At 48.7% G+C, this 26,958-nt stretch overlaps 7 protein-coding genes across 7 annotated transcripts, besides 1 other annotated feature; 4 read left to right on the top strand and 3 right to left on the bottom strand.

The window, feature by feature from the left end:
- Positions 1–4,149: 4,149 nt before the first annotated feature.
- FPSE_11714 (uncharacterized protein) lies at positions 4,150–5,955 on the top strand (the record flags this gene model as incomplete). The annotated part of the gene is made up of 3 exons (XM_009264831.1): positions 4,150–4,417; positions 4,473–5,832; positions 5,892–5,955. The coding sequence occupies 3 exons, from the start codon at positions 4,150–4,152 to the stop codon at positions 5,953–5,955; spliced, it is 1,692 nt and encodes a 563-aa protein (XP_009263106.1).
- A 428-nt stretch (positions 5,956–6,383) lies between these two features.
- Positions 6,384–7,214, bottom strand: FPSE_11713 (uncharacterized protein; the record flags this gene model as incomplete). The annotated part of the gene is made up of 3 exons (XM_009264830.1): positions 6,384–6,793; positions 6,853–7,027; positions 7,107–7,214. 3 exons carry the CDS (start codon positions 7,212–7,214, stop codon positions 6,384–6,386), a joined length of 693 nt encoding a protein of 230 aa, XP_009263105.1.
- Positions 7,215–7,854: 640 nt separating this feature from the next.
- FPSE_11712 (uncharacterized protein) lies at positions 7,855–10,160 on the top strand (the record flags this gene model as incomplete). Its single annotated transcript, XM_009264829.1, has 3 exons — positions 7,855–9,911; positions 9,963–10,041; positions 10,092–10,160. 3 exons carry the CDS (start codon positions 7,855–7,857, stop codon positions 10,158–10,160), a joined length of 2,205 nt encoding a protein of 734 aa, XP_009263104.1.
- Positions 10,161–10,484: 324 nt separating this feature from the next.
- On the bottom strand, positions 10,485–11,581 carry FPSE_11711 (uncharacterized protein; the record flags this gene model as incomplete). The annotated part of the gene is made up of 3 exons (XM_009264828.1): positions 10,485–10,640; positions 10,692–11,257; positions 11,329–11,581. 3 exons carry the CDS (start codon positions 11,579–11,581, stop codon positions 10,485–10,487), a joined length of 975 nt encoding a protein of 324 aa, XP_009263103.1.
- A 1,037-nt stretch (positions 11,582–12,618) lies between these two features.
- On the top strand, positions 12,619–13,743 carry FPSE_11710 (uncharacterized protein; the record flags this gene model as incomplete). The annotated part of the gene is made up of 1 exon (XM_009264827.1): positions 12,619–13,743. The coding sequence occupies one exon, from the start codon at positions 12,619–12,621 to the stop codon at positions 13,741–13,743; it is 1,125 nt and encodes a 374-aa protein (XP_009263102.1).
- Positions 13,419–13,444: a microsatellite.
- Positions 13,744–13,858: 115 nt separating the features above from the next.
- On the bottom strand, positions 13,859–15,339 carry FPSE_11709 (uncharacterized protein; the record flags this gene model as incomplete). The annotated part of the gene is made up of 3 exons (XM_009264826.1): positions 13,859–13,989; positions 14,022–14,216; positions 14,655–15,339. The coding sequence occupies 3 exons, from the start codon at positions 15,337–15,339 to the stop codon at positions 13,859–13,861; spliced, it is 1,011 nt and encodes a 336-aa protein (XP_009263101.1).
- A 783-nt stretch (positions 15,340–16,122) lies between these two features.
- Positions 16,123–26,415, top strand: FPSE_11708 (uncharacterized protein; the record flags this gene model as incomplete). The annotated part of the gene is made up of 18 exons (XM_009264825.1): positions 16,123–16,200; positions 16,252–16,403; positions 16,459–16,720; positions 16,772–17,053; positions 17,104–17,546; positions 17,596–17,656; positions 17,705–18,014; positions 18,092–18,186; positions 18,292–18,374; positions 18,552–19,138; positions 19,189–19,829; positions 19,882–20,165; positions 20,211–21,486; positions 21,540–21,779; positions 21,830–23,071; positions 23,119–23,593; positions 23,643–24,123; positions 24,183–26,415. 18 exons carry the CDS (start codon positions 16,123–16,125, stop codon positions 26,413–26,415), a joined length of 9,225 nt encoding a protein of 3,074 aa, XP_009263100.1.
- Positions 26,416–26,958: the final 543 nt, after the last annotated feature.

Genomic DNA, 26,958 nt, shown 5'->3' with positions numbered 1-26,958 from the left:
GGGCGGTCTAGGCTTTAAGAACGTCTCTGGTACAGCAACGCAACGACGGGACCCTCCTTGTAACTGAGGAAGAAGACTGTAGAATCTCAGGGACGGTACGGAATAAATCAGTTCGACGTCCTAGTAACGTTCCGTATCGGCAGTAAAGCCTTTTGTGATGTGTCTATTCGGTATCGTCTGTTCCAGGTGATACAAGGCGACCGGATTTGTTCGGTGTACGGTATGACGGATCCTCAAGCGAGTTCAATTGCCCTGATGGACAGTTGGGCAGCCAAGGTTCGAAACGGTTGTGGTAAAATGTAGCGGCGGTTGGGGGTTTAATCTATGACGAGAAAAGGTTGTAGTTAGAATGAATTATTCTTCAAGCTGGCAATGACAAATACCCGGCATTAAATTTTATAATCATGGACATATACGCACCCAAAAACAAGGGCCCGACCGTAAATAAATAAAGAAGGGTGATGAATTGATTCAGCTCTTAATTTGATCCAATATGTATCCGTTTCTGTAGAGTCGAACAAGATACAGATGGCTGGGTGCGGGGTTGAAAACTAAGTTGCCAGGCGAACTCGACAGCGATGCAAGAACAGAGGTGAACAAATCTTGTTGAGCAATGGTCGAGGCCTGCGTAAGTTGCGTGTAAGACAGGAAAGAGCCCCGAGAAACACACGGATAGGTAGCAGTGACGAAGCAGAGGGGAAAAAACAAGATGAGGCTGAAAGTTATGTTGGTGATAGTTTTGGATGGAACGCTGATGTGGCGGTTCACGCACCTATACCTGGTAAGCAAAACCAGACTCGGCACAGGCGATGGATACCTAAAGACGGACCGCTGGCACAGACGTCAATGCCTATCTTCAGGGGTTGACCCAGTCCAACGTGACGGACTACAGTGGGCAGGAGGAATTCCCCACGGCACCTAGGCGCCATAGGATGGATGGATCTCTTGCGAGAATATACGCTAACGTCAAATTTTGGGCTAATATTCCATCATGATGAGAATGGGATTCTGTCAAATGAATGTAAGGGCTCGAGTTGACTGGCGTCATGATGAACTCATCCCGTGGTATTTCTTGTAAAATTAGGCACTTGATAATACTACGGAGCTATCATAATGGTCATTCTTATGAAATAAGCAATATGCACTATTTAAAGGATACGATAGCTTTCAGGCTTCATTCTCAGTTCGTCCTTGATTTTTAAAATCTGCGACGCCATCGTCGATGAGGAGCTGTTACCGATGACGTTAATTCGGTCAGTGTCAAATGTACTTGATGTCAAACCTTGATTCGAGGTGGAGACTTGCATGATCGATAGGTATGGGTGACATAAATATGCCTGTAGATGCGCCCGTGTAAGTGGGTAACTTGTCTGTCTGATTTTGGTCGTTGCTGTTGCCTAGGATGATCTGGCTCTGTAATGATGAGCTGACTCCACTGGCCATTAGAGAAACGGGTTATCCGCGTCCACAGATAATTGACAAAATCTCTATCAGATGCTAGGTAGGGCAGACATCGGTGTGGGCACTTGTTGAGACACAAACTTCTCATAGGTACGAGTAGAGATAATCAGAGCGTCTACGGATGCCACGACTGTTGTTGGTTGAAACTGGCAAATCTGAAACAAAGAAGTACAGTCCTTGAATCATTTATGACCAAATAATTTGGAGAGGAATGTGTTTGTTATCTACAACCTGATAGTAAACTGCGAGTGAGAACAACTACCCTGGACATGGAAGCAAATTTGACCAATATAACACTTGTGATTTCCTTACTTTAATGATCGAAGATGGGAGGTATTAGATGTACAGAGCCAGGCGCCCAATACCCTGTCATAAACAAAGAATACTACTTCGTGGCGGTGAGCTGTCATCTGTTAGGTATCATAACCTCATAATGTAGGAAGTACACCGCATCTACCTACTAAGATATCACTACAAACAATCTATCAAGGAGCATCCTATAAACAGATAATGAATACCGAAAGAAACGGAACCAAACGACAGACCCTACAACTGTCACAGTCCTCAGAGACCAAAGTACTTGCTCCACGGCATATACTTGGCCTGAAGTCTTATCGAGAGAGCTCAACCCATTGGAGCTTGAGGTCCAAGAACAGCTGGGGTGTTGATAGCAGGCAAGCCTATGGTGGAAGTAAGCATACCCAAAAAAAGTGGCCATATGAATTCCCATCACCTCTTAAGATAGGTAGTAATCGCGAATTCTTTCCTCTATTGATCATGTTCCTACTACAGCATCATGGAAGGGGCGATGTTTCAATCTCATTCAAGCATACTTAAATTGACCCTTTGGCGGTGTTTTACACGCCAACGGCGATCCCTGCAGGCCATCTTAAACTCTAAAGTTTCCAACGCAGAGTCGATCCCTTTGGGGCAATGCAAGGCACTCCGAAACCATCATGATACATGTACCATACTGAGCGACCCCCATCAATGTGACCGTGGCATCCGAGGCCAAGCACGAACCGTGACTGAGGTGATTCTCTAAAACAAAGTTGCCAAGACTCCGGAGTGTTCTCAATTGAAATTCTATCACATCGATCCACAAGTGGGTATTTGTATAAGTCAGCGGACTTCGGAATGCCATGCAACATGATGGTCAAGGCGAATAACCATACGGCACACATTATTGACATGCAACTCCTGGACAACTGTTAATATTATACGTAGCATTGCCCAGTCCTACACAGACGGTAAACACTATTATTAGTAAATGTATTCAATATGTTCTTTCGGGGTAGCCGTTGGAAATCCCAGCACGAAACATATTTTGTCTCCTTGATAATAAGATGATAGTCACTTTGTACTATGGGCTATCTCTCGGAACGAAACATGCTAGCGGGAACATTTGGCTAGGTACTCTGTATGCTATGTCCAAATCAAAAGGCATCGCGTGACAAGCTACGCAAATTGATAGACCTCGCCTCATACAAACATCAGCATTGCCCAATAACGCTGCACACTGCCTCGCTACTCGAGGAACACAAAATGCGTAATGACGGCTTGCGTGGCTCATCACAGAGGCCCAACGACTCCAGCCTCTGAGCGTGAAGCATTAGGCAACGTGCCAGACAGCACCATGACGAAAGTTGGCGCCACACCTAAATGCAATAGTGCGTCGTGCCGGAAGATCACTATCCTACCCCGACCCCTATACAGATAGGTAGACAGGACAGGATCAACATTCCCAACTTGGCATTCTTGAACGACTTTGAGATATTAGGGCGTCTTGATGGTGGACTGTCAGAACTATGTTTCGACACATCGTCGTTAAAGAAAAAATGTGATTTGTTTCTGTTTGTTTGATGATACAAAGGAGGTGTCTGGTCGGCATGGCCCTGCAAAAAGTTGTTTCTGGGTGAGTCCAATAGGAGTCTCCTGGTGAGTAGTTGGCTGTGGCGTCACCAAGAAAGTCTCGTCTCGTCCCTATTGAAACCCCTGCTTGGGGGACGCCGGCCCTGGCGCCACGGCACACATGGGCGTGTTTCACTGGTTAAGTTTGTTGCAAGACCAGGCATGCAGACTAAATGGTTTGGTTACCTCATTCAGGTCGCTGGCACATTGCTGAAGCAGCCAGTGACGAGGATAGATAGTTCCCCAAGGAGCTGAAGGCCCGGATTGAGGTAACCCAACAGGTGAGATTAGGACTGTCGAATGTAGCCTAAACAAGGAATCTTATGGGGCTGCTGTCATAGTTCAATACATACAAACTAGCTCAAGGTTATCAATCGGGAATTGGGGATGTACATCGTTGTCTTGTAACTTGTTCCAGTTCCCGTTCCAGGTCCAAGCCTAGGAGGCACCGCCGCCTTTGGCCCCAGAAAAGAATCCACCTGCGCGGCGCTCTATGATTTCGCACTCGTTATCCTTCGACCTTATTTTCTTTAAATACTGTTCGACGACGCAATCCATCGGCGCAATTAAAAAGCCTCACTTTCGTATATATCAACTGAGTCTCCTAGTTGGCTTTTCTGCGCGCCCGATCTCCACACAAGCCGAACAAAAGCTTTATCAGTCGCATCGCCACGGACGCGCGCCCAGAGATATAAGCATTTTATAATACTCCGATTCGCGCTGATCCTTTATTTTCACCTTACAACAAACAACAATCCGAAGCAGTTCAACTACTTGATGGCTTCTTGGCAGTCCTTTTCGGTCCCGTCTTTTCGACTGACGCAACTTGCACAAGATGCGTACGAGTTGCCCCTACAAACGTTCGCCAATACCCATGATACGCATCCTTCGATAGGGCACCTATGTCTCCTTGTATTCGAAGCTGTCCTCGAAGTAGTATGCGTCAGTTTGCCTGGCTATATCGTCGCGCGGCTTGGCCACTTCGATGCTGAGAAGCAGAAGTTCTTGGCCAACCTCAATGTGATGCTATTCACGCCATGCCTGAGTATGTCATAGTCCAGCGCCAACAGTGATTCGGTATACTAACATTAGGATCGCAGTCTTCACGAAGCTCGCCTCTCAACTTACTGCAGAGAAACTTTCCGACCTCGCTATTATTCCTGTCATTTTCGTCATCCAAACATTCGTATCATGGGTCGTATCCTTCGCCGTCGGAAAGTTGTTCGGATTCAACAGGCGAGCATCCAACTTTGTTACAGCAATGGGTGTTTTCGGAAACTCGAACTCGCTACCTATCTCCCTCGTCCTCTCGCTTTCTCAAACACTGAAAGGTCTACACTGGGATAAGGTTCCCGGGGACAACGATGATGAGGTTGGCGCGCGTGGTATTCTATACCTCCTTATCTTCCAGCAGCTCGGTCAGCTCGTTCGCTGGAGCTGGGGTTACCACGTCCTCCTTGCTCCCAAGGAAAAGTACCCCGAGTACCGTGAAGAGATCGCTGAAGAAGGCCAGCGCTACCACGACGACGAAGACAGCGAAACTGCGGCTTTGATCGACGGCCTCGATGGCGAGACAGAGGATGAGGGAGACCGCCTCAGTATCGACTCGCAGAACTATGATCCTGCTGGTCGAACCCCTATCGCGAGTGCATCCCGTGTCTCTCTTGCGGTTTCTAGCGACGACGATTTACCCAAGAAGTCTATGCCAAAGGGTAAGCAGGGACAAACCGATATCGCTGCTCCCCTCAATGGCAATGCAGGCAGCATAGATTCTTTCCCACCCGTCCCATCGCTTGAAGATGATGAAGAGCCTGTTGGTATTGCGGGGCGAACCAAGTCCGCTGTCAAGTCACCTTTCATCCGTCTTCATAAGGCGACATCCAAGACACTTTGCAACTGGTTCCAGAAATCCCCTGCGCCTGTCAAGTCCACCCTGAGGTTTACCAAGCGTGCGGCCGGAAAGTTCAACAACTTCATCTGGGAATTCATGAACCCTCCCCTGTGGGCTATGTTGATCGCCATCCTCGTTGCTTCTATTCCATCACTTCAGCGACTTTTCTTCGAAGAGGGCTCTTTCGTCCAAAACAGTGTGACCAACGCCATTCGCTCAAGCGGAAACGTCGCTGTTCCATTGATTCTGGTCGTTCTTGGTGCCAATCTTGCTCGCAACACCATGGCCAAGGATGAAGCACTGGATCCTGAGGAGGAGCGCATCGGAAACAAGCTTCTGGTTGCCTCTTTGCTTTGCCGTATGGTTCTGCCGACTGCTATCATGGCTCCCATGCTTGCTCTCATTGCCAAATACGTGAATGTCAGCATTCTCGACGATCCCATTTTTGTCATTGTCTGTTTCTTGCTTACGGGAGCGCCCAGCGCGCTTCAGCTTGCTCAGATTTGCCAAATCAACAACGTCTTCGAGAAGACCATGGGCAGAATCTTGTTCCAGAGCTATGTCATCTGGTAAGTCACTGTTGCTTTACTTCGGTGTGATGTGTCCCGAACCGCGCTAACTTATGCAGGATCCTTCCCTCAACCCTGATCCTGGTCATGATGGCTCTAGAAGTTGTCGAATGGGCCCGATAATTCATGAGCAATACGAATTGGAAAAGCAAACAAATGAAGTTTTAATGAGCGAACTTCTTTCAGGTCTGGTTGGACCGTCTCTACATCTGTCGATCTCTTTGGCGTTGGGCGGGTTGAGTCAATCATTGCTCGGGAAATATGCACCGACCGGGCAAGACTTTACGGATATTTGGGGGTTGATCAAGTCAAGGAAAATGGCCAATATTTGATTGACTTGCGCCTACTGTTTATTATTTACAGGATATTGGCTTAAGCGGGAGTTTATTGGTTCTGGCTCATAATATTGCGAACGAGTAATGGAAAAACAAAACGTATTGATCGTTCTTGTCAGCCCTAATGATTGAAACACTGCCGTTCTCGACTACTGCCAGTCAACCGTGAAATTATAACATACTGGACAGAGAACTGCTAGCTGCGATATACCCTTCTCATTGGGTCCCATTAACCATGTTTCCTTCCGGCACAATCTCCCAGTCTCTTACAGTGCCCTTCCAATCACTGATGCGCACGTCCTTGATATCGACCGATACGACTCTGACTTCTTCGCCAGCTACGAAGCAGCTGCGACCTCCATCCTCAACAAGCCCGTTCTCGCGCTGAAACGACTCGGTCGTGGACTCGTCGAAGGTGTTGTTTTCGAGATGCTGCTCGCGATAATACTTCTCCTCGTCTGTTCCACTGGGCACCAAGCGAGCGGCGCCTCCTATGGTCGCGCTAATACTAGAAAGTGCTGTGGTATTGAGATTCAGAAGGAGCGAGGCAAGACTCGAGCGGTGCTCAGGACCTGGAGAACCACCCGATGGTCGGCGGCCGTGAGTCGGTGGTCGGTGGGAGACCCCTAAGAGTATGGTTAGCATTGTATTATCTTATCTAAGAAATGATGTGAGGAATGCGTACAATCGTGGACAAGCAACGATACGTTGGGGTTAGTCACCAGGTTGGAAGTCTTTTTAGAAGCTGGGTTGGTTGTCATGATGATGACTGGGTAGTTGGAGTAAGGTGAGGATGGGAGGTATGTATAGTTCATAAGAGAAACATGGGGCATGTTGTCTGTGCATGTTGCCAGGTGAAGCTATATCAATTGTCAGTAATTGATCTGTGGTGACCGTTCGTCGAACGCGATGTCAATGTGGGGGAGGGGCAGAGCGTACAAAGCGAGCATTGTCGAGACATTGCACGACATCCGGGGGGAGTGTCGATGTTGTCTGCTTGTGAGTATCGCCCACAGAAGCTTCGGAGTTGAGAGGTATTTGCTCCATCTTGAGTTATCTTAACAATGGGATGGTTGAAGATGCATGAGATAGGCTCTGCAGGAGCTCCAGCCTAGCTTTGCTATACGGCACATTCCGCAAGTCCCGATACACTCATTCAGGCTTAGTCATTCGTCAACTGAGGGGCAGGTGACGTAGGACATGTCGTGGGCAAGTGCAACTGGGGAGCCTTTTGTCCCATTAGGATGAATGATCCAAAGTTCGGATATAGACTATTTACAAGGCCTGAGCTTTAATATCCGCTCAATACCCATATCTAAGAAATTATATGGTGATAGTTCCAAATTGGAAAAAGCGGCTATGCAATTTTGTAACAGAAGTTCATGTCTTATTAGATCGTTTTCCCCAGAGTCTAGGAGCTAAGCTTCTAAAGTTGCCGTCTGGGGAAGGTACCTAAGTACCGGCTACTTGCGGTTCCATACGGTCACGGTTGTTGTTGCCGCGTTGAACCTTCACAGCCGACGGCATAAGCACATTCACGGCATTAGGATCGAGGATCACATTCCGAGGTAGATATTTGTAGACGGCCGTCTTCTTATTTATCCTAAAGCTTCGTTCTGAAGTTTTGTCAAGCTGCATACTGCTCCTAGACACTAAATTGGGTGCTTCTATAACTCAGTCGTCCATCATGCGTTCTACACTTCGCGCAAACCGACGTCTTCCTTTGAAGTCTCTCCCTCGATTTCTATCTACCACTACCCCTTCAAGCGCTTCCAACCCTTCTGTGGCCTCCTCTTCACCCACGCCAAAGCAAACACCCATAAGTTCGGTCCTGATCGCTAACCGTGGCGAAATTGCCATTCGCATTAACCGGACTGCTGAGCGCCTCGGTATCCGGGCCACTACTGTTTATACCGACATTGATGCTGGCTCTTGGCATGCCTCTTCAGGATTCCAATCTTTGGGCTTGGGTCCCGCAAATGCTTATCTAGACGGCGAGAAGATTATCTCTCTAGCGAAGCAGAATGGTATCCAAGCACTCCATCCTGGTTATGGCTTTTTGTCTGAGAACTCCAAGTTCGCAGAACGCTGCGAGGAGGAGGGTATTGTGTTTGTCGGACCGCCTGCTACTGCTATGGCAGATATGGGACACAAGGCTCGCAGTAAAGAGATCATGACAGCTGCCAACGTGCCCTGTGTCCCAGGCTATCACGGCGCAGACCAGGGCGAGCAAGAGCTCCTGGAGCACGCCAAGAAGATCACATTCCCTGTACTTCTCAAAAGTGTCCGAGGTGGTGGAGGCAAAGGAATGCGTATTGTGTTGGCCGAGGAAGAGTTCTTGACGCAGCTCAGGAGTGCTCGAGCTGAGGCCAAGGCTTCATTTGGCGAAGGCGGCGAGGTGATGCTAGTGGAGAAGTACATCATTCGCCCAAGACACGTTGAAGTACAGGTCTTCGCAGACAAATGGGGCAACACAGTCGCCCTAGGTGAGCGAGATTGCAGTATTCAGCGTCGACACCAGAAGATCCTTGAGGAATCTCCAGCTCCTGATCTGGACCTGGCAACCCGACATGATCTTTGGGACAAGGCCCGGAAAGCAGCTTCAGCGGTCGGTTATGTCGGCGCTGGCACCGTTGAATTTATTCTCGACAAGGATACCAACAAATTCTACTTCATGGAGATGAACACCCGACTTCAGGTAGAACATCCTGTCACTGAGATGGTCACTGGCCTGGATCTGGTAGAGTGGCAATTCCGAGTTGCTGCAGGCGAAAAACTCCCTCTGTCTCAAGAGGAAGTGGAAACCCAGATGAACGAGAGAGGTGCCGCCATTGAAGCAAGAATCTACGCTGAGAATCCTGAAAAAGGGTTCATTCCCGACTCAGGCAAGCTAGTGAGGGCTTATCTCCCAGTCGAGCTGCAGAACGAGGACGTTCGTCTGGACTGGGGCTTCCGTTCTGGAAACACCATTTCCGAGGCCTACGATGGTATGATCGCCAAGCTTATCGTACGAGGAGATACAAGAGAACGTGCCATTGCTAAGATGGAGAGCGTTCTAAGGTCCTATGAGATCGTTGGTGTTGCTACAAATATCGAATTCTTGAAGCGCCTTTGTGAGACTGACGCGTTTGTTGAGGGCGATGTAGAGACCGGCTTTATCGACAAATGGCGAGAGCAGCTCTTCAAGCCTCGAGCTATCAAAAACGGAGTCGTTGCGCAAGCAGCCCTTGGTATGGTCAACTTCGAACTCCAAAACTCTGGGCCTCATGGTCTTACACTTGGCTTTGGCGAGGCCAACAACATCGGCGAACGAAAGCTTTCTTTCAAGATCCAGGACGGATACAGCCAAGAAGAAGGAGAAGTTGTCGAGGCCAGTGTGACGCAGGTAGCCCACAACCTATACAATGTTTCTATCTCCCGAAAAGGCGATGAAACACCTCAAGTGTTCACCAATATTGCCTGCAAGCCAGAGCCAGAAGGCGAGGTTATGAAGCTTGAGTCATACTTCCCACTCGAACGAATTCAGTCTTCTGTTGTACCCCAACACACAGACAATGATACCAAGGTCACTGTCTTTCAGCATGGCGTGAAGACGGATCTTGTCCTACTGCCACCCAAGTGGTATGAGAAGGCGCTTGGCCTCAAGGAATCAAGCGCTTCAGTGGCAGCACCTATGCCCTGTAAAATCCTGAAGAACGAAGTTGAAGAGGGCCAAACGGTGCAAAAGGGTGCCCCTCTTGTAGTGTAAGTCATCTACTTGTGTACTTTCTAATAGAAAGACTGACAGACTCCTAGTATCGAATCAATGAAGATGGAGACTATTATCCGATCACCGCAAGACGGTGTGATCAAGAAGCTAGCACACAAAGCAGGAGTGAGTTAATACAATGAACTTCAATAGGAACCACCACTAACATGGGTCAGGATATTTGCAAAGCAGGTACAGTGCTTGTGATGTTTGAAGAAGCCGAAGGAAAGGATGGAGATGCATGATTAATATTGGATACTATGATATAATGAATTCTGGCGTTAAATAAAGGATGTATGAATGTAGATCTATTTATATAGTTTAACAATGAATATGCAAACTTCTATCAGCTCAAACTATCACTTGATGATTGAGTAGGTATGTATTTATCCTGTTTGTCTTGAATTGTGTCTCTCTGCCATATGCCCAAACTCCACCAACTCCAGCAATGCAATCTTAAATGGGAAGAAACCTTTGAATGAAACCAAAACAAAAGCAAAATAATATTTGCCTTGACCCCGGTGTTTCTGGGGTGGGTCTGTTGTAGATGAAGAATCAGTGCTACCCGATTATCGGGTATGCATTGAAGTATACTCCGAAGGGAGATATCGGCTAAGCTTGGATGCCTTGGCTGATGAGCGAATTCGCTTCCACCAGCTTTCAATACGTGCTTGAAACTTGGGATCCTCAGACGTTGTGAAGAGGGTAAACTTGCTGATGAGATCCTATATTTTTGTTAGAAAGGACGAGCTTTGGGGACATGCGTTACAACTTACCTCCTCTATAGCCAGCGTGATGAAGCCCATCACAAATGCTACCCAAGCCAGGGTTCCAGTTGTGTTCAGGAACTGGTTACCGCCTCGGAACTCGACCGTACCAGTACATTTTCCGGTCTTGGGACTTGGGAAGATGTTCTGGAAATTCCAGAGTACGTATCTGTTTCCCTGCATGTAGTAGCAAAGGTCCATCTCTGATGTTGCAGCCCTGATCGCAGCCGCTACTTTCATCATGGAGTTCTTGTTCCTCCCAAACATTAACAGCGTATCACGCAGTCCAGCACCCGTGCTCTGGCTATTAGGGCGACAGTATTGGTTCTCACGGCGGACTCTTGGGAGCATGGCCGCGACGAAGTCTTCGTAGAGGACCGTTGCAAAGGCAATCTTCTTCAGACTGCGCAAAGAGAACTTGTTGTGAGTGGAGACAGGGGTAATGTGGACGTGACCACCACAGGAGATATCGCGCTGAGGACTGAAGTGTACTCGCATGGCTTCCCAGAAGTCACCGAGGATTTGACTAACAGGTTGTTTGGTATCCAGGCGAGGAGAGACGACTTCCATGCATACTAGGGTTCCGTGTTAGTGAGCTGACTACTAGCTAGGTTTGGTTGGTGCCGTGTTGGACGGAAATACATACCCATGGGACGCTCTCTCTTCAAAGATCCATCTCTGGTGACGAACCACTTGCCACCGTAGTACTCTGGGTGTTTGCTGTACTTTGAGCAGTCATCGTGTACTGCTGCAATGTCGCGGTTCCGTAGCTTCTGAGCGAGTTGTCGGTACCAGTCGACATTGGTGAAGCTTTCCACGGGGCCGTAAGGCTTCACAACAGCTTCGATTTCGACACCGAAGTTGTAGTGTTTGAGCTTTGTACCCGTAGTGATCGACATTGCTTGATGCAGAGGCGGGACTCGAAAAAGAAAAAGTTGGCCGAGTCGATAAGTTCAGGGTTGAAGGTGGCGGATTGGGCCTGCAGGTGTGTGTCGAAGATAGCCCTCCTTGATTTCTGTGCAGGTATTGAAGTCCTTTTTAGTAGAAATGATGTTGTTCCACATGCACGAAGCTGATTGACTGTTGTTTGATATCCCTTTTTGTCTTGTAAGGTATATGAACAATTGGCTCTCAGCTCTCCAGACAATGAGTAATGATAGTTGCTCGCCTGACACGAGCTGTACGATATCGTCACATCTCAGGAAAAGCGTTGTCTCTCCGTGCTGTTAAGTACAGCAAACGTCTCTCTCCTCGAATAGGCGGTGCGGACGGATGCTCTGGCAGAGGATGCCGGTGTGGAGCTTCACCGGGGGGTACGGGGGTCTGCCGAGGGGCCGGGGTGCCAACGCCCAACATGGCAAAGGAGCGGGCTGGGCCGCCTCGTAGCGTCTCAAACTTCTAAGGCTGCAGTATCAGATGACAGCTGGTTCCTCTACCTACCATTGAGGCTCGCCAAACAGTCGGTATTCTGGGAGATAGCTGCACATACCCTGCAATACCCACCGGCTAGCTGTTTAACAAGTCGTCTTAACGTGGACCTTGGCAATTGGCCATGAGTTGTTGTCAAAATCTGACTCAGTTGCTGCCCAATGTGACAACGAGCTCCAGGCCCAGCAGTCCACTCCGCCTGGCCAGCGCTGCTGGCGCCGAGCGCGACTACTGTACGTAAGTCACTTTACGCTTTGGCAAAGTTGACGTGGACGCTGCTTGTTTGACCGGTTTCCTGTTTTTTCTTTCGCGTGAGGTGAGGGAGCCGATTCCCATCACATCTTAATCGACCTTAGCAGCCCACTATCACACTCTTCTGCTGTGCCAAAAACGAAACATAACGCAACATACCACACGTTTCTCCCCGTACCTGCACCGCACCATACCAGATCATACCAGACCAGATCATCGGATGCTCGGAGTCTGATGCCCCCGAAAGATTTTCAAAATGAACACACATGCAGATGAAGACACAGGCCAGTCCACCAAGTACTATTTTGCCTATGGAAGCAACCTCCATCTGCAGCAGATGAAAAAAAGATGTCCTGGAAGCAAGTTCATCGGCTCTGCAAAGCTTGTAGACTACAGATGGCAGATCAATGAGCGCGGATACGCCAATGTCACTGAGGCCCAAGGCCACTGGGTTGAAGGCTTGGTCTATGAGATCAATTCTCGCGACGAGGCTCGTCTCGACGTCAATGAAGGCGTTTCCAAGGACGCATACAGAAAACAATACATGTCAGTCTTGCTACGGCGTGCTGATTCTGCATTGTACCGCCGGCCTGTGCCTTGGATCGTGAACAATGGCGGTCCAGACCAGGCGAGAATTGTAGCCCAGCAAAGCACCGGGCAGGGCAGACTCATGGTCCACAAGCCTCATTTGGAACACAACATACTGGTATATATCAGCCCAAGATATATCGTCGACAGTGATCCCAAGGAAGAATACATCGACCGAATCAACATGGGAATTGCCGACGCCAGAGCGCTGGGGGTCAGTCACGACTACATCAGCAACTGTGTTCGACCCTTTATCCCAGTGACATCCACCCAGAACCCGGGACCGTCTGGGACAACAACTAACACAGCGGCAGCTAATAAGCCAAAAGTTGTGAAAAAGGCTCCCGCTCCCGCTCCTACTCCTTCACCGGCCAAAAAAGCCAAGCAACCTGCCCTCGAGATCAAGCGCGCAGCTACACCTAGAGACAGAGACCCGTCGCCAAACAAGACAACCAGCCCAAGGCCCCCGCAGCAGCAGCAGCAGCAGCAACAGCCTCAGTCCCCAGGGCCTTATAATCAGCGTTTCCCGAGAAATTCTGCACCCGGCGGTCTTGACCGGCCTATGCGACCTTCGCAGTCACGCTCTCATGCATCACCAGCGCCACCACTCCCCCAACGGCCAGCCTACCCCGGAGTTACTCTGCGGGTCCCTACTTCAAACCGGCCACGGCCTGTGTCAGATGTTGGCGCGCCGGCGGCTCCCTTGCCTCCCTTGCCTCCCAGGCCTCGCCGAGTACGGAGCATACCAGTCATTGTTGTGCAGGAAAGTTATAGTGGTTACTGGTATCGATAAAAAGTTCAAATCTAGCCCGAGATTTCCTTAAATACCCAAAAACGATATCCTGCACAAACATTTAAATCGAAATTTCCATACATTCTATTATTTCTCTGTTGTCTGTCCCGTCTTCTTAGCACTGTGCACCGGACTTGGCTGACTTGTATATCTCATAACAAAACGCGTGCCTTGCATGCATGCTAATACCTTGACCTGCCTGATGATGATACGGAGGATCCAGCTGGCCCTTGAGACACGTCAGAGCTCGAAGACCCATTAAAGATTCGCATACTTACTTCTTGCACTAGATGCCCTCGATGCGCTTCGACTGGAACCTTGGGAAGATGGTATGCCATCCCATAGCCATCTCATTACCGTTGGACCTTGAGATATATCCCCCCCTGCGTTGGTAACGAGCACGGTAGGCTTGACGATTGCTTTCAGCCCGAGCTTTCTCCCATCCTCGATCCTCTCGACAAACAGTCCGGGAGCTATATCAAATAAATACATGACATTACGCCTTGCTGGCGAGGAGGACTTGGTCCCAGACAAGTCAAGGGGTGTCCCCCCATTTGCAAGGTTGAAGCATTGGTAAACCTCAAGTCTTGTTGAGGCTGACCGAGCTGGCCACTTCAAGGAATAGATACTAGGTGCCAAGTGAAGTTGATGGACGAGGTCTGCCGCAGGCTCCACGATACTCCGTCGAACAGAGGCCTGAAGATCTGCGGGAGGTGTCCTTGGCACAATAATTGATAGTAAAGAAGTAAGATCATCGACAACAAAATTGATATATCGTTGCCGTCGAGCTTTGAAGGCAGGTTGGTATGTCAGCGCTGTGAGCGTTTCACTTCTCCATTCCCGACACTGAGTTATATCTCAAGACAAGTTAGCAACTTGCAAGATGTACCGCCCGTGGGGGAGAGACAAACCTCTTTGCAACTGAGACATAGTTTCTTCAAGCTCATCAATCCAGACAGCGGTTCCGCCGTCGTCGCCATCATCCAAAGGACAATAGAACGACTTGGAAAACATGGTGATGTGGAGATAGTTCATGATGGCTCCCATGATTTGAAACTCATCAGATTGACTCACATTTATACACCGCCTGGATTGTTCTCTGAGAAGTGTGACAAGTCGTGAACCTTCTGGAGGAGCTGCTCTGCTCATGAGACGGCCGGTTTCCAATTCATCAATGACATGCCCGGCACGATTCTCAACCCATCGTTGAACGTTTCCAACAAGAGTCTTGTAGGCATCCTTTGCTTCTGATTCCGTAATGTCCTTTCTGCAAGGTTGCAGACGAAAAACCTGGTCCTGAGCCTCTTCGAGCTGACGTTGGGTGCTAGCAAGCTCGTTTTCAAGTGCTTCCACACGAAGTACCAGTTCGTCTTTCTCCATTTCACGGTCCTCAATTTCCTGTTGCCGTGAGTCCAGTACGGTCTCGGTGAAGCGACGTAAATGGGTCTCGCTAGTTAACTTGTCTTCAAGCCCGTTTGCGTGTGAAGATGCTTGCTCCGTTGTCGTATCACTTTCTTCTCTGTTCCTGTGATGGCGCACCGTTCCCGAGTTGGTGGCATCGGTGCCCTGTGTCAGAAGTTGAAGATAGCGAAGCATCAGTAAGGAAATCTAATCATCTAGCCTTGCATTTGCGACTCTGTGACTGCCGGAGATTGGCTCTGAATCCGGTTGATTAAGTCTCGTAAATCAAATTGAAGCCACATGTGGCACAGCTGGGTCACCCTGTAGAAGACCGCCAATGGATATCGAGATCGCCCAACAGGGACCTAACTGCAGCCTCATGTTGTGGTTGGACATTTTCGTTGTTGGCATTAGGCGCCAGCTAATGGGTACCTAATCCTTTGCTGTGTTGTGTGACAGCAAAAAGTCGGTCTCGCCTTGAGCGGTCACCGTAAGCTCCACTACATGTTACCGGGGTCAAAATGGCCTTTCAATTGTACCGGATTTCTGTCGAGGGCCAAGACGGCAATGCTTAGGAATCGACAACCGACTCAATTCGAAGCTTTGGATGTGGTCGAAGCTGAAGAACAACGTGGTCACTGCTCCATGACGGATCGGTGAGGATTGGACGAGGCCCAAAGAACCCCAGTCACACAGCGATGAGGCCCGAAAGAACCCCAATGAGTGGTTGGATGCGCCCGAACTGCAGAACAGCTCATCGGCGGGTTAGCAAAGAATGTTCCGGTAACATACGTATTTCAGATGTATCCAATTGGGGGTTGACATGAACGAAATCTGGGGCAAGTTGCTGTTCACGAATGAGCTGTTGGCAGAGTTCCCATACCTCATACATCACAGGACCATACCTGGCCGTCCCACCACAAATAATTGACATAGTAATGAAACACCATATCGTACCTCGAGTAAACAAATTTAGCCATGACCGGTCGCAGAATCGTTGTTTCTATAGACTTTGGAACGACCTACTCAGGCGTCGCCTGGGCTGAAACGACCCGGGTGAGCTTTGCCCTTACATTTCCTCACAGGCGAGATCGCTAACTCCAGTAGCCTGATGTTCAGCATGTTGTGACAGAATGGCCCGCAGGCGACTCATTCAAGAGCAGCGCAAAGGTGCCTACCGAACTCCGAAAGGTAGCAGCTGGATGGCAGTGGGGTTTCCAGATCCCCGAAACGGCGAAAAGAAGTAAATACTTCAAGCTGTTAGTTTTCCTGCGTTCTTTCTCTACTACCGTGTTTGACCGAAATCCTTTGTAGGAAGTTGGACGATCCATCTGGGCTCACAAAAGATGGAGAGTCAGCAAAGGACCTCACCAAGGTCTACCTTTCGTGTCTCCAGTCACATTTCGTTAGTGTTCTTGGAAAGCGTCTGTCGCCGAGTGTAGTAAAATCAACGCCTATGGACTTCATCGTGACGGTCCCGGCTATTTGGTCACCCAAAGCGAAACAGATGACGGAGCAAGCTGCAGCTATGGCAGGATTCTGTGGTAACCAGCGCATCATGCTCATTTCAGAGCCGGTAGGTCAAAGACTCGAATAATAGTGATATTACAGTGCTGAAAACGTCCAGGAAGCTGCAGCGCTATATACTCTCAATACTCTTAGCCCTGCAACACTGCAAGTAGGCCGCAAGTTTGTTGTCTGCGATGCAGGTGGTGGTACTGTTGACTTGATATCCTACCAAGTAACACGAACAGGCAGTGTTGAAGTGAGAGAAGTTACTGAGGGTACAGGCGGAAAATGCGGTTCCTCTATGCTGAACATGCGTTTTCGTCGACATCTGAAGCAGACTCATGGTGAAAAGTACTGGACTGACGAGAGACTTGTGCCAGCCTTGAATGAGTTCGAGACGGTAGGAACCTCCCAGGCGTTACTTGAGGTCAGCTCGCTCACAACACACAGTTCAAGAAGACATTTTCCCCAAAGGGTGAACCTTTAACTCTCAAGGTCGATCCCAGTCTTGGTCTGAAGCGGAATCGTTACACAATGTCACAGGAAGATATGAAGACCAAGATCTTTGAGCCTATCATGAAGGACGTTGTCTGCCTTATTAAGGAACAAATCAGGATGGCTGGCGAGGGCGTTGCTGCCGTGATTTTGGTTGGAGGGTTTGGCCAGAGCAAGTATCTGAAGTCTCGCGTCAAGGAAGCCGTCTCGAATCGCACAGAGGTCCTTCAACCAGAAGATGGTTGGACAGCTGTGGTCAAAGGTGCCGCAATGCATGGACTCAGCCGATATCAGTCCTCGTCCACTCGGGTGGAAGTTGCGTCTCGAATCGCCAGAAGATCATACGGAACATGCTTGATGACGAAATACGATAGGATCAAACATAACCCGAAAGAAGCGTGAGTAATCAGCTTTCTTTCTTGTGGCCCTTTTGCTGACAGCTTGCAGGTTTTGGTCTGAGAAAGAACAAGAACACGTCGTATATGAAATGTGTTGGTTTATCCAAAAGGTATTCCAAACTTGCACTAAGGCGATTTTGCAATGCTAACTTGAGTAGGGTGAGTCCTATCCCGAGGGCAGGCCATCACGGATAGAGTATCAATGTGATCTTCCCGTAACGGTTGGGCATGAACCCCAAACCGAGGTCGATATTTATAGCAACAACAATGATGGTAAGGCTCCAGTGCATCGCGATTCAACCACTCAACGGATCGGAACACTCTCAATCGACCTTAAGAAGATTCCCGAAGGAGTCAAAAGGGCAGCGAGAGTCAGACGCATGGGAAACCATCAATACTATTGCTTGAAAGGTGCCATTGAGGCAGTGTACGGATCAGCGGAAATCACATACACAGCCAAGCTTGGAGGTAAGAAATTCCTAGTCATTACGAGGATGACCGTGACTAACCCGTGCTCGAATAGGCATTACACACGATATGATCAGCGTGCGGTATGAACGTTAGACTTCATGGCCAGCTAGAAACAGGCATCGATAGAAAAGAAGTTTGGAAGATCATATTTCGACATGGCGGCCAACTGGTATCGGGCTGAGCGTTTTTCGAACATATGCCTTTATAGGGGAAAAGATTCGTTACATTTTGATCACAAGAAATAAAATAGAAAAGTTAGGTACCTACTACCTAGGTGCCTACCTATTTCCTACGCCAAAAGGAGCCTACCTTACCTGTCACCTGCCTGATGCCTGCTGTAGTCCAATGGGCGGGCAGGTAGGTAGGTAATGATGAAATGGAATACCTGAGTTAGTAGTGTCACATGATCTCGCGTTGCCCCACATTGTTGGTCGCGCCTTCGCACTCGCCGTCACATAGGCCATCGTGCATCGTCGTGTGTTCAGGCAGTATTCACGATGCTTCATACATCATGGCTAACAACCTTCATTCCAGAGCGGCCGTTCCCGAGCACGGGCAAATGGCTGGTGGATATGCTGCCGGACCTCCTCCATCGACCTTAGCTGCACAGCTCGTGGAGAATATTTCGGCATCAACGAAATCCTCTAAATCAGATGAAAATAGTGAACTCAAGGGCTTTTTTGCCATCATTCAGCGTGTCAAGGATGACCCCACGCTTTTAAAGACCCCAGAAGATCGAGTTGAGCATAATCACATGCTCATATACGTCTATTCGAGAGCCGTCCTTGAAGGTATTCGATTAGACGATCCTTTCCTTGACCGAGCACAAGTACGAACAGAAGCTCTAAAAGCAATCGATTTCTTGAGATTCTCCATCAAAGAGACGCCTGCTGTGCTCAAGCGCAAAGTGAACAGCCAAGAGTATATGTTTCGCGGGCAGGAGCCGCTATGGGTCTGGCTTCTTCCTCAATTGCTCCGGCTTCTTGGCCATGCTCAATGTCTTGAGCTTACAGAAGCCATCGAGAACTTCCTTCAGCATACAATGCTCATCATAGCACAAAACCGAAATTTGTGGGATATGGCCACTGATTTTCTGTTCTATCTTCGTACAATTACCTCTCGTAAGTGGTGTCCCAAAGAGTGGAGATGCAATAGCTCACGAGTGCAATAGACGTACTCAATCGGCTCCAAGATCCCCTTGTCGTACCCGATGTGGAGGAAAGCTTTGGGATGCTATCTCTACCCTCAGAACTTGCTCTCTGTCGATACATCGACAAAAGCTCGCCCTTGATTGGCCAATTGACATATTCCGTTGACCGAATGCCACATGCTCTACAACAACTGATTAGCTTCTGCAATGTAGTAGCCTATCCTATTCTATCGACAGATGAGACGTTTCATACGGCGGTTTCTTTCGCGGAGAGTGTAGTGTGGCTGATTGATGTTCTGGGAGATATGCAAGCTGTCAGGAACCGCTTCGGCCATGCATTTCCCGCCTCTTCAGTTCACATTCTCCAGAAAACCATTCAGATCGAGAGAGCGCTATCAAGAAATACAGGCGTTTGCGCTTCAGTTCACAAAAAAGCCATCACACTCTTGGTCCTTCTTTGTGGCGATATAGTAGCAAGCTTGAATGCATCATCTATGCTAGACCCTAATGACGAGGAAATCCGTCGCACATACGTCCTTGCTCTTGCTGTAATCACAGCAGCATCTGTCAAGGACAGATCGATCGGGCGACTGGCGATGTCCAGTCTTGTAGACGAGTCCTCGATGTTTTATTCCGCTATACCTGAAGGGACAGATATATGGGTACGGCACCATCTGCAACTTCTTTTGTTATTGACTACTAACTTGCGAAAAGAGAATGACACAGATGTTAAGGCAAGTAAATGCTAGTTCTAAACAAGAATTGCTCAGCTCAAATACACACCCATCCAAGTTTGAGGATACAGAAGTGCGCGAGATCCTCCAGGCGCTGGCTTTAACATACGATGCGCCCGATGAGAACTCACAAGATCGTTCTAAGCGACGCAAAGTATCACAGGTGGACTCTAGCCCTATGGCTGTTCTGATGAGCTCCTTGGGAGCCACCCTTGGGTTAAAGAGCGTCGATGATGGCTTCCCAAACCTCGAGCAACAATTTCTGTAAGTTCTTTCTTGTGTGTACTTTGCAAATTCTTACTAGCACAGGGATACATTCCCATCACTGGATGAAGCGCGTCAATGCCTGACGCTTGATCTGCTCTCGCGGATATCTTGTCTGGCCGACAGGAGAGTCCCGCTGTCCAATGATGAGAAAGCATCCGATGCGAAGACCCGTTGCTCTGTTTGCGAGACAAACACATTTTCAAGTCGCTCAACCCCCTATGCAGCAATGGTCCAGAAGTCTCGAGTCGAGACACTTTTCGCCCAGTCGATCCGACTTCCTATTGTTGCAGAATCTCGGCGTCTGAGGGTTGCTGCCATGATGGCATTGAGGAAAGTAATTTTGCACTGTGATGACGCTGAAATACTCAACCTGGAAACCTCTGCATTGGGTCAGTGGTGTCTTCAGTCTTTGAATAGCTCGATAAGAGAGCTTCGAATAGCTGCGGGAAGAGTCCTGGCTACTTTTTCTTTAACCAGGCCAGAGACCGTCCTTTCGAGCATTGTTCTACCAGCTCGCCCAGCGGAGGGAAATGGTGCTAAAACCTCACGAGTGAACCAACCCCAGGAACCTCCCATTCATGCTAATCTGCATCCGAGCACAGAAGATGGAGCTTCCTCAATGAAGCGCCAGGACTTGATAGCGCGCAATAGAAAGAACTCGATCGCGTTGTTGAAATCAATCTCGGACAAGGACCAGCCAAATTTGACCGAAACATTCATTATGGCATGGGGTCAACTAGGCACAGTTGTTTGGGAGCACGAACTCAACTTGGTTCTTATTAAACTTCTGGAGTACTTGGGAAGCAGTAACAACGTAGTTTCTGCTTTTGCTTTCAACGAGCTCTTGAACCTAGCAGATGCCCGGCGAGTGACCCCAAGACGCCTGTTCGAGCCCTTTTGGCCAAATCTGGCATACATGGCCACTAAGGACATGGTTCAGCGTCCTCAAATGAGCCGGGCGATTGCCGAACTCCTTCAGGTTTCAGTCAACGAGCTGTTACTCCTGATCCAAACCCACGCACTGCCGTGGCTTGTACTCGATAAACAAAAAGATGTCATTCAAAAGATTGCCGAGGCCCGGCAAGAGTCGGAGATTTGGCTGCCTCTGGTCGACCCTGCGAATCTGGCTGCTACTCTCGCATTGCTTCTGATACAGGGTACAGAAGACATTGCGGCGTTTGCAAAATCACGCCTTGACGAGCTGTCAACGCATTTTGAAAGCGAGTCGCTTGCCGATCTTCTTCAAGTGGAGCCAGTGCTCACTGTGATGGAATTGCTGAAGGCAGCCGGCGATTCAGATGAGACCAGAAAGGCACCAGTAAGTTAGCCTCTGCATGTGCGTGGTGATTTGGTGAGCTGATCCAGTCCTAGATTCGGAAAGCATTGGATACAATGGCCGAGATGCTGTTGCCCTCAAGTAAAGGAACTCGATCTAAGAAAGGAGACCATACTGCTCGGTTTATTCATTCCTCGCTTCTTGGGCTTATGGCGCGCCTCTTCGATGTAATCAATGATCAGAACCTTCCGGACCCAGAGCGCCGGTGCTACATTCGAGCCATGGAAGAAATGATTAGAGTGTCAAGGGGCTACGCAAGCACCGCTAGACCACAGGTAGGTACCACACACGCATTTGATGAACAAAAGTACTAAGATTTGCCTAGATTTCTGCTTGTTTGCTGTCCACGCTCGCTCAAGATGCTTTGAGGGAGGCGAGTTTCTCTTGCTGGGTGTCGATGCTTACCCATCTTGGCTCCGAAGATGTTGAGGCACTGCTAGAAACGACCTTCTTCGTCGTTACCCGCTACTGGCCTTCAATGAACGAGCCAACAGCTCTTCTTGCTCAGCGGACCCTTCAACAGCTGGTCGATAAATTCGAAACTCTTGTCGCAAAGTACATCGTCAAATTGCCTTCACTTCGACACATTCCCGAGCTCAAAGATATCGAGTCAAGACTGGACCAGCACAGGCCAGCAGCACTTGCAGTTGAAGAGGTGCTGGAAGCCTTTGCTGAGAGAATCCGCCATGAGAACTCAGGCGTCACGCTTCAAGCGTTGACTGAGCTGATTCCGTATCTTCGCGGAAACCAAGCAGCTCTGCATACCTCTGACGCTAGTCCACAATCAGACACTGGCGTTGTAGCCCTTGTGCGATCTCTACTCGATTGTGCTTGCAAGTACAATGGTATCCCAGGAGACATTGCGCGGCTATGTACAGAAGCCCTAGGCTTGATAGGCTGCCTGGATCCCAGCAAGACCGAAACTGTGAAGGAACAGAAATCCATTGTGATTCTCAACAACTTCGTGGACACCGAAGAAACAACCGACTTTGTCATTTTTCTTCTAGAGGAGGCCCTCGTGCCGGCTTTCCTGTCCACGACTGATGTCAAGTTCCAGGGGTTTCTGTCTTTTGTTATGCAAGAGCTTACGAGCAGGTGCGACCTCAGTGCCGCATGTGCCATGGCGACCAGCGGGATGTCAGGCGGTAACGATATTTATCGCAAGTGGATCACAATGCCAGAAGCTGTTCGGGAAGTGGTTAGTCCTTTTCTGACTTCCAAGTATGTTGTTGCCCCGATGACACACTCGGAAATCAATTATCCTATTTTCCGGCCTGAAAGATCATATGGGAATTGGTTGAGGCATTACGTTATAGACCTTCTCCGGAAAGGGCAGACCGCTTTTGCTGATCTGATATTCGAGCCTTTGGCGCGTGTCATCCGTGTCCGGGATCTTGCTATTGCAGAGTTCATTTTGCCCTACATAGTATTGCATACTCTTCTAGGCTCTCGTGCTACTCAAAAGGATAGGGACGATGTCCTTGGTGAGCTTCTGACTATCCTAGAGCATCAGCCTGGCGAGGGGGCCTCGTATTTGGAGAAAGATGATATGAAGAGATTTTGTCACGTAAGTCTCGGCTTTCATCATTTTTGACGACAAACTAATTGATTTAGGCTGTTTTCCGCATCGTGGACTATGCAATGAGATGGATGCAAACCAAGCGAACAGGCAGTCGGCTTACTGAATCAGACAAAGAAAGGTTGACCCAAGTACAGGAAGCTCTCGACAAGATACCAGCAGAGTTAATCGCACAAAGGGCCGTCGACTGTAATGATTACGCCCGGGCGCTTTTCCATCTAGAGCAACACGCTCAGAAGATGGAGCAACGAAAAAGGGAACCAGGAGAACGCGTACGCCTATTGCAAAAACTGCAAGATATTTATGCCAATGTTGATGAGCCTGACGGACTTGACGGAATTTCAGCTCACTTGCAGGTTCTTGACATCAACCAGCAGATTTTGAGTCATCGCAAAGCCGGCAGATGGACTGCTGTACAGAACTGGTACGAGATAAAGCTGGCAAAGGAACCTGCCAACATAGATGCACAGATCGACTTGTTGCATTGTCTAAAGCAAGCCGGTCAGCATGGTGAGAACATTTGATAGCTCCGTCCAAGTCAGTGGCTAACGAGAAATAGAGGCGCTACTGAATCATATCGAGGGAATGCAAACCGATGCATCCATAGACAACAAGATCATGCCGTATGCAGTAGAAGCAGCATGGGTAACAGGGAGGTGGGAGAGCCTCGTTAAATTCACCAAGCGATTTCATGGAGACATTGTTGAAGACTTCAATGTATCGGTTGCAACTGTTCTCGATAAGCTTATGGCCAAAAACAAGCCCAAAGAGCTGTCTTCGATAATGAACGACATAAGAGTCAAGATTTCATCGTCAATGAACGCTGCATCCACATCATCACTCCAAGCTTGCCACGACCTCCTCCTTAAGGCTCATATTCTCACAGACTTGGAGATTATCATTGGCACAGAGGCAGGAGACGAATCAGCTCGACAAAATACAATGGCGCTTCTGGACAGACGGCTTGAGATTATTGGGGCTTATATGAGTGACAAGCAATATCTCCTTGGCATTCGACGTGCAGCCATGGAGTTGAATAGGTATGTTTACTGCGGCCGGTGTCTATGAATAATAATAATTCTAACCAACAAAGACCAAGCTTTACCGACCTGGACATTTCGGGATTATGGTTATCGAGTGCGCGGCTTGCTCGAAAGTCAAACTCCCTGCATCAATCTTTCAATGCTGTCTTACATGCTTCGCAGTTGGGTGACGATGCGGCGACTATTGAGAATGCCAAGCTTCTCTGGAGAGAAGACCAGCATCGAAAAGCAATCCAAGTTCTGCAGGGAGCAATCAAGAGCAACAAGTTCATGACACAGACAGGAACAGCCACTGGCACCAACACTAACAAACTAAACCCGCAGCAAAAGCTTTTGACAGCTCGAGCACAACTGCTCCTCGCCAAGTGGCTGGATAGCGCTGGGCAGACACACGCGGGTGCTTTGCGTGAGAAGTATCAGCAGCCACCAAAAACATTTGCGACTTGGGAAAAGGGCCATTACTATCTCGGTCGGCACTACAAAAAGATCCTCGAAGCCGAAAAGCCTCTTAAAGCCGACGACCAAAGTGACAACTACATCACTGGTGAGGTTGCTAGGCTTGTCATAGAGAACTATGTGCGGTCCCTGAACTCAGGTACCAAATATCTCTATCAAACTCTCCCAAGAATATTGACACTCTGGCTTGATCTTGGAGCACAGGTGGACAAGGCTCCAGAAGGCAAGGCCTCACTTTCTCGTGAGCTTCACCGACGACGCGTGGAGCAGCTTACCTTACTGCACTCCTTCCTCGACAAATATATCCATAGGCTACCAGCTTATATCTTTTACACTGCTCTGCCGCAGATTGTTGCGCGTATCGCTCATCCCAATCCGCAAGTGTTCGAGCGATTGACGCATATAATTGTCAAGGTTGTGGAAGCTCATCCTCAACAGGCACTCTGGAGCTTGATCGGAATTATGACAACCAGACAGGTGTCGGAACGAAAAGCGCGGGGAACCCAAATTGTTCAAGCGCTTAGGAACATATCAAAGAAGGTGGAAGGCTCTTCGACTGACTTCAAGCACTTACTCAGGATGGGGGAAAAGTTAGCGGAGCAGTTGCTGTCGGCGTGTGAAAAGGGAGACTTCCGCAGCAATAAGACTGTCCATGCTAGTCTAAGCCGAGATCTCCGATTCCTTCATCACAAGTGCACCCCCTGTCCATTGGTAGTGCCTGTCGAGAACTCTTTGACAGCAACATTGCCAGCGGTGTCGGAGTATGTCAAGAAACACAAAGCATTCTCCAGAGACGTGGTTACAATCGATTCTTTTCTTGACGACGTTTTGGTGCTGAGCTCATTGGCCAAGCCAAGGCGACTTACGGCGCGTGGTAGTGATGGGAAAAACTACATGCTTCTCATCAAACCCAAGGACGACTTGCGAACGGATCAGCGTCTTATGGAGTTCAACGGGTTAATCAACCGATCGTTGAAGCGAGACGCAGAATCCAGCCGAAGACAATTGTATATCAGAACATACGCTGTGACGCCACTTAACGAAGAATGCGGCATCATCGAATGGGTGCCTGGGATTAAAACCATGCGAGACATCCTTATCAACCTTTACGCTTCTCGAAAGATTTATCCCGATTATGCAGCTCTAAAGCAGCTTATGGATGAAGCATGCCTTTCCGATGGCAAAATCAGAATTTTTACTGACGAAGTTCTGGGAAGATTTCCTCCAGTTCTTCAGCTTTGGTTCACGCAAGAGTTTCCCAATCCGTCAGCATGGTTTGCTGCACGACTGAAGTACACACGATCATGTGCTGTCATGTCTATGGTAGGCACCATTCTGGGACTTGGTGACAGACATGGTGAGAACGTAAACTTGGAGGAGGGCAACGGTGGAGTATTCCACGTCGATTTCAACTGTCTGTTTGACAAAGGCTTAACGTTTGCAAAACCTGAGCGAGTGCCGTTCCGACTCACTCACAACATGGTAGCTGCAATGGGCATTTACGGCTATGAAGGGCCTTTTCGCAAGTCTTGCGAGCTGACCCTGAGCATTCTTCGGCAACAAGAGGAAACGTTGATGACCATCCTTGAGGCATTCATTTACGATCCGACGTTGGACCTGCAGAAAGAAAAACGTACACATCGAAGAGGAGATGTAGGCGTCAAACTTCAACCTCAGAGCGTTGTGGACAGCATCAAACGCAAGGTCAGGGGATTGCTTCCGACTGAAAGCATTCCACTGGGCGTTGAAGGCCAGGTGGAAGAACTGATCAAACAAGCGGTTGATCCAAGAAACTTGACTGCAATGTACATAGGCTGGTGCCCATTCCTGTGAGAAAGGACAAAGCAAGAAAAGAAGAATGGTGTCAAAGGTGTGCATGCATGCAAGAAAAGGGCGGAGTAATTCACAATACAATGAATTTTTATTCTGATAATTTCTATTAAACGAACCCCTCTTTGAAATGGCCTTATTTTCGCATTGCTATTCTTTATCTATATTCAATGGATGGCTATATTGTACAAAGATTGGCTGCCTTGACTGTGCTGACGTTTCAGGCGGCAATCTGTAGGCAGTGAGTGGTAAACAAGTGATCCATAGCACTCCTGAGGTGCTGGGCTGGGCTGAGTTGGGACGCGGTCGCGTCGCATCACTCCTTCCCCAAAACTGACTGAGCTGCAGACTTCCCACCTTCATTCATCGCATCTCACCTTTTCACCCTTTGACTACCTGTTTTCCTTCACTGACAAGAGGAAGAGTATATAATCTCTCTTTCGCTTTGGGTCAATCGATATTTTCTTTTTCTTTTTACTCAACGTACCAAATTCATTAAGCCTCTTCAGTCAGAACCCAACACATCACATTCAGCCCAAAAACCAA

This window comes from Fusarium pseudograminearum, chromosome 2 (assembly GCF_000303195.2).
Source record: "Fusarium pseudograminearum CS3096 chromosome 2, whole genome shotgun sequence".
NCBI classification, from domain to species: Eukaryota; Fungi; Ascomycota; class Sordariomycetes; order Hypocreales; family Nectriaceae; genus Fusarium; species Fusarium pseudograminearum.
This window is presented reverse-complemented; position numbering and strand designations above follow the sequence as displayed.